Source organism: Mesitornis unicolor, unplaced genomic scaffold (genome assembly GCF_000695765.1).
Source record: "Mesitornis unicolor isolate BGI_N332 unplaced genomic scaffold, ASM69576v1 scaffold7451, whole genome shotgun sequence".
Classification (NCBI taxonomy): Eukaryota; Metazoa; Chordata; class Aves; order Mesitornithiformes; family Mesitornithidae; genus Mesitornis; species Mesitornis unicolor.
In genome coordinates this window covers 68231-74632 of record NW_010161614.1, presented here as the reverse complement: position 1 = coordinate 74632, position 6402 = coordinate 68231, and the positions used below count along the sequence as shown (strand labels likewise).

At 36.3% G+C, this 6402-nt stretch overlaps 1 protein-coding gene across 1 annotated transcript in view; it reads left to right on the top strand.

Moving 5' to 3' along the window:
• Positions 1–3730: 3730 nt before the first annotated feature.
• The window catches only part of RGS21 (regulator of G-protein signaling 21), a 5700-nt gene continuing 3028 nt past the window's right edge, over positions 3731–6402 (top strand). The window contains exon 1 of the mRNA XM_010193378.1: positions 3731–3741. Coding sequence (XP_010191680.1) covers positions 3731–3741 — 11 coding nt within the window. The remainder of the gene's footprint in view (positions 3742–6402) is intronic.

The window sequence follows — 6402 nt, the reverse complement described above, 5'->3', positions numbered from 1 at the left end:
TTACCTGAAGGGCATACTTTGCTTGGGTGGAAAATAACAGCTCATTTTCTTATGCAAAACAACTCTGCGGCATACTGAAGACACACAGAGTTATTCATATGGAAAAAAAATATTTCTGTGAGTTGACCATGCTGTGCAGTGCTATTGGAAGGTACGCATTTACATAGTGCTGTGATTAAAATACATTTGCATCCATACGACAGGCATTTCCATGTTACTAAGATACCAGTGGTGCACAGACCATCTTGACTTCTCCCAACATAAGAAATGAAGTCAAGTCTGTTTGCTTGAATTGCTTGGACCAGCAGAACATTAACCATGTTTTTCTGCTGAGGTTACATTATACAAGACAACACTATCCAAGCAAACCTGGGTATGGGTTGGATTTAACAGAGACCAAGAAGTACCGAAGGGCAATAACATATTGAACCTGATCCAGGCTTTTGGAGAGTGCGACCTTTTATCACGTTGCACTTAGGTGAGTACAAGGCAACCCTTTTAGGAAGATATAGAAATGAAAGTGATTTCTTAGGTTAATACACCAATAAGTTTGAACATTAAGAGTTGTTTTATACTGTCTATTAAGATTAATATCTAGCTCATATATGGGTCAGAGGAACAAAAAAAGACATGCCTTATTACCCTAAACAGCCAACAGCTCTTCATAAAAGAAGATAACTTAGTGAAATGAATGCCTAAAGATAGCTCAAGAATAAAAGATAAGTATCAGCAAAAAGTCAAGCAGTAAGCCTAAAAGTTCAGGAGATTTAAGTATTAAATAAACCAGTAGTCCTTAGCAAGTAATATTGGCAAAGGAGGAAATGTTCAATCAATAGATCCACATTCCCTTTGCTACAGTTCTAGCTCTCCTATGGCCTGTCAAAGGCAGGGGACTCAGAACAAAAAGCCGTAACACAGTCCTTAGAGTTACAGAAATGTTAAGCCAGAAGCCTCACAAATAAAGTTTTAAAAATACACTGAAATTAGCTGAGCAGATAAGGGCTTGAGCTCTTCTGCAACTCCACTGTGGGTTATTACTGAATCGAAGCTGCAGACATTGTCAGCAACAGCTGGATCTGGATTTCCAAAGAAGTTTAGAAATAATTCTATGTGGAATTTCCAGCTCATCTCTAGTACATTTTCATATTTATTTTTGTTTGCTTGATACTGTTTATTAAGAATAGCTATTACATTTGCACAAGCAGCTGATGCATTTGTTTTAATAATAACTTCACTTTCAATCCTTATGAAATTTCAGTAAAATATCACAGTTTCTTTCCAGAAATTATCAAGTTCCAAGCAGAGGAAGTATATGACAATACTACCAGCTATTTTTATGGGAAGACATGACTGTGCTTAACTTTGGTTAATGTATTTGTGATATTCATGATGGGATAATAATGAAAACAACCCTATTACCTGCTGTGTGCCTGAAACACAACCAGCTTACGTAGACTAAGCAGTCACTGAACAGCATGTTACTTAACGGGGAAAACCCTTACAGCTTCTTTGTGGTTTTGTGAGTTACGATCAGTACTCCATATAATGCAAGCAGCAGTCGGATTGCATCCATCTGGTTACTCTGTGTGCTCGTCAGAATACTCGTGGGTTTTAGCATCCTTCTGTGGCTGTTAAGACGGACTTAAAAATACCTACCAGCACTGAAAATCTTCAGGAGATGGTCACATCTGTATCATTCAGATATCAGGCAATTAGAAATAAATTAAAAAAAAATGCATCTGTTTCACTGTTTAGAACTTTTTTTAATTAAAAAATGTGTATGATCAGATAATTATTAAAAAAGTAGGCACAGATCCTGCAACCCTTCTCAGTCTCACAGGAGTTAATGGGTCTATTATATAACAAGAATTGTATTACCTCTTCAAAAACATAACACTAGCCCATTTATAATCTCAGTTCTAAGGTAGGTAAATAGTACAGTCATTGGGATCAGGCACAGGGTAAACATCGAGAAATGACACGTTGCTTATTTTGGTGTCATCTCTGTCCTCATAACTGCTCTGATTTACTGGTGTTACACTAAGAAAGCTGGGAGAAATTTGTATCAGGTCTGTATCTAGGATTTTGTTATGTGGCTGAAAATTCAGCACCTGTTTTGAACTGCTCCTAAACCTTGGCCACTTCTCAGTGAGAACCTAGGATACACAAAAGTAAAGTCCCTTCCTAAAAATGCCAAAACACGGTAGTGCATGTAGATGCCTGTACAGCTTTGCATAACCTCCTGTTTGCCACCTGAGAAAGGCAGACAAGGAGTCACAAACCAGAACACTAGCGGAAAAAGTGATATTTCAACAGTAATTGACAAACTAAAAGAGACAGTCTCGCTGTTAGAAAATCCAAGTTGTAGCTATATATAGTCTGCCAGGCCAATGCTTATCCTCTTTTACCAGAGCTCAAACCTGGGACTGAATCAGTCACGAAGGATTTATTGTAAATGCGGATGCTGAAGTTAGCCTTACTAGCACAGTGCATAGAAGGCTCCTGGCACAATGTTGTAGTCCACAGGACATATTCTGTGGAAATACAAGAAAATAACTAATTAGGGAAATAAGAAGCACTGCAGAGAATCAAGATAATAATTCATATTTTTCTCTTATAACTTTCAGAAGCAAGTGGATACAAAGGTGAGAAATTGCAGAAAGTATTTGCATTTTGCTGCCAGGAGTCTTTTTTTAGTATTATGTAGGACTGAATAGGGTATCTTGTGTCATCATTTCCTATTATCAAATGCAACAATTTAAAATAATATCTTTCATAAATATATTAAGCTCTATCTTTGAAGTACAGAGGAGCAGAGAGGACAAAAATTCTACTGGGAGACTGTTAAAAACAACACTTTTCCCAAAGCCTCCTTTTGATTTCCAGCTTAAATTTATTCACTGTCTGTTTATATCTATTTGTTCTTTTGCAAACATGATCCTTAAGCTAAAATAATTCTTTTTTCTCTCTGGGTTACCCCTTCATATACAGAGAGCAGTCATAGCTCCTCTTTGCTTTCATTTTACAGACAAACTAATATCTTTCATTTTTCTCCTGCAAGACCATTTCGTTCTCCTGACCACCCCAGTAACCCACCTCTGTATCTGTTCCCATCTGATTTCAACTTTCTGGAGCACTGTTGACCTGATTCACTGATTTTTTGTTCCATGTGAAGTTCATGAAATAGTTTGGCCTGAAACTTCTTTTACAGATCCACAAAAGGTGAGAATGAGGAATAACCCCCTAACATTGCTAAGGTCAAAATGTGGCATGTGGTGCTTGGGTTTTGCTTTCCTATCTTAGAAGACAGACATAGCTAAAATAAGGACTGTGTACAACAGAAGGCAGCTTTGTGTGTTACTGTACTATACCTGAGAATGACATGTGACAGTCAGTAAGCCAAATAGTGAGAAAAATGACAAGATGATTTCTCTGTTAAGATGTTGTTCAGAACAAACTTGTCTTGAAAGATATCTGCATATAAATTGTGTTTAATTAAAATTACTTTTGGCAAATTAAGTTAGAATGGCCACTGTTAAAAAATAAAGCACGTTTCTGAAAGATAAATAATTTTAAAGGAAATGTTAAAAACAGTTTGTCAATTTGCATTGCACTGTTTGGTTATTCACATGCTAATTCTGTTGTTCCTGATGTCACATTTCCTTCAGCTTGAAGAACAGTCAGAAAGAAATTCTGCCCTACCTCTGACAGTCAGAAAGTGGAACAAAAAATGCCAGTGAAGTGAGTTCTTGTTCGTGGCTATTTTAATCATAGGAGGTTTATGGGATGGGATGGTCAACTTCTGAGTAATCCGGACAGCTTTTATTTTCCTTTCCCCTTTACAGTGGATATGATTATTTTGTTTCTTGTTGTCAATTCTGCTTACTATTCTCATTCAGGTGAATCCCATGAGGTCCGTGAGATCAGTCTCTGAGTGATAAGTAAATATTAAATCAAATAATATTACCCATGAGGAAGAGAAGCAGAATTAGGTTCATGCTGTCTGGTTTATCCTAGTCTTCCATTTTGCTTTTTTGTTGGACAAGAAAGCTAGTAAATATTTACTGAACAACCTGAAAATTTGTTATATATTATGAAGGTTTATTACAGCTACTGAAACAAATTATCTGATTATTAATACCATCAGCACATGATATCTCGCAAAGTATTACATAATGCCATGTTTAGTTTTCAGTTGTATTTTTAATACAGACCAAATATATTTGCACTGCAGTTTCCCTCATGTATGTGTGCATACATATGGATAAATAGACCTAATTTTATTCTTTTTGTTTAAGTGCAATTTTATGCAATCTGGATGCAAGTAAAGTGTCAACTACAAAAAAGTCTGCTTGTTAAAGTGCCAATTTTTGTAAATTTGTAGTATTTTGTAAAGAACAAAGTGTTTGGTCCATTTACCAGACTCCAGAGCCTCTTAGCTTCTTAAAAACCTGCTTTTTTAAGTTAGTGTATACAGTGACAGAAAGTCAATAGTCAGCATAAGGGTCTTTCCATAGGTGACTTCAGACACTGCTTGGTCAGACAGACAAAAGCATAGGGAACTTCATATCACAGATTAATTTAAAATGCTCTCCTGACGGATGGGCATCTTATCAGCCTTGTGAATACACGCTCTTGTAATGCCAGCCTGGAGAAAAGAGCAGCAGAGCACGTGCAGGGAGATGCTGTGTTTTAGCAGAGCCTTTTCCACCCTGTTTTTCACTCACCCAAATTTCCCACCTCTCAATATTGTGAACAGTGTCTGTGGCTTGTGATGCCTTGCTGAGCTGAGGACAACCCGCTCTACTTTTAGTTAGGATGAACTCCTGTCCTCCCTAAGGGATGTGAATGTAAGACCTAGGCATGAGGTAGAAAAGAATTAGACCTCATGAGTTTGCATGTCTGAAACCAGAACCACCAACTGAGAGAAACCTTTCAGTACAGAATAACAAACCTCCATGAAAATGAAGTTGTGAGGTTTTTCAAACAGAAACAGGGTCTAGTCAGAAAATAAGATTTCTGTTTCCATCAAAAATCCTGGAATTGATTTTGAATTTGCACTGAAACAAATCAAAATGCTTCCAAATTTTCAATTTCCCTTTTCTTACCACCAAATGAGAGAGGAGATGCACACAAATCATTCCAGAGCTGCCAAGATGTCAAGTGACAATTATATTCACATAGAATGTAAATTCCGTTTCAGATCTCCCTGCCTACAATAACCTGCATGAGATACATAGCCAGAGGATTATAAAGTTAGTTTTCTCCCTCTTTGTCTGGTTAATACATTTCTACTATTTGTATAAAATGTAACAGTTTCAACAAAAGCAATATGAGATACCTATCTATTTAATTATTACTTACCTCTCCAGGTATTCTTGCAGGTATTCTAGAGTCTGTGTGTCTCCTTGTGTTTTTATAAAATATCTGTATCCTAAGTGGGGGGAAAAAAGAAAATCAATTACTCTGCTCTGGCCTTGCACATTGAACTATTTGTTTTATTTCAAGATCTTTCACAAGTGCAAAATGCTAGTAAAACATTCTTCATTCCCTTTAAACTTTTATGGTTAAAAAATTAATAGGCATTAATTTTACTAAAATTTAAAATAAGTTGGGATAAACCATTCTTCTGAGTCTGTTCTGAGTAGATAATAATGTATCAGCTCAACAAAACTCTTCATCATTTAATGATCTTTAGAGGTTACAAGAAGAACCGATTAAAACATTTGAAATTTATAACTCAAATATTTTGACTGAGGACATCTGTAAGATTTGACTTTTTTTTTCCAAAATTTTCCTTTAAAACACTATTTTAAAAAATCAGTTACAAACCACTGAAATGAGGTTTATTTAAAAAGTTTTCTCCTTATTCTAAACCAAAATATGAGCTAGATGACCAAACAGATTTATTCCTGCTTATTGCTGAATGGTAGATACGAAACTAGTGCTCCTTTGGGGATGGCTGAGGCTGCAAACTGACAGGCTGCCAAGAAACAGAGAAAACCCAATTGAAAAACTGGCACACAGGAAAGCAGGTAGGCACATGCTGACACCTCCACATATCTCTCTGACATTTCCACAAAATGTTTCATTTTCAAGAAACCATATTCTTCTAAGGCTTTGTCACAAAACTTGCAAGCAATAGCAATAATGCTGGCAAAGGGGGTTCTTTTTCTCTCCTGGATGGTTAAATTAAAAACTTGTACAGTAGTAACTTTAATCAAAACATATTTTTGCAGGAAATAAAAGATAGTTTTCTTTTATCCACATACTCATGGACCAAATTGAATAGGACCATCCTTCCCAAGTTATAAGAAAATAAATATTCCACACACTTAGCATGCAGTTCGCTTATCTGACATCCTTTTGCCCCTCAGATTGCATGCTGTCGTTAGCCTGCAC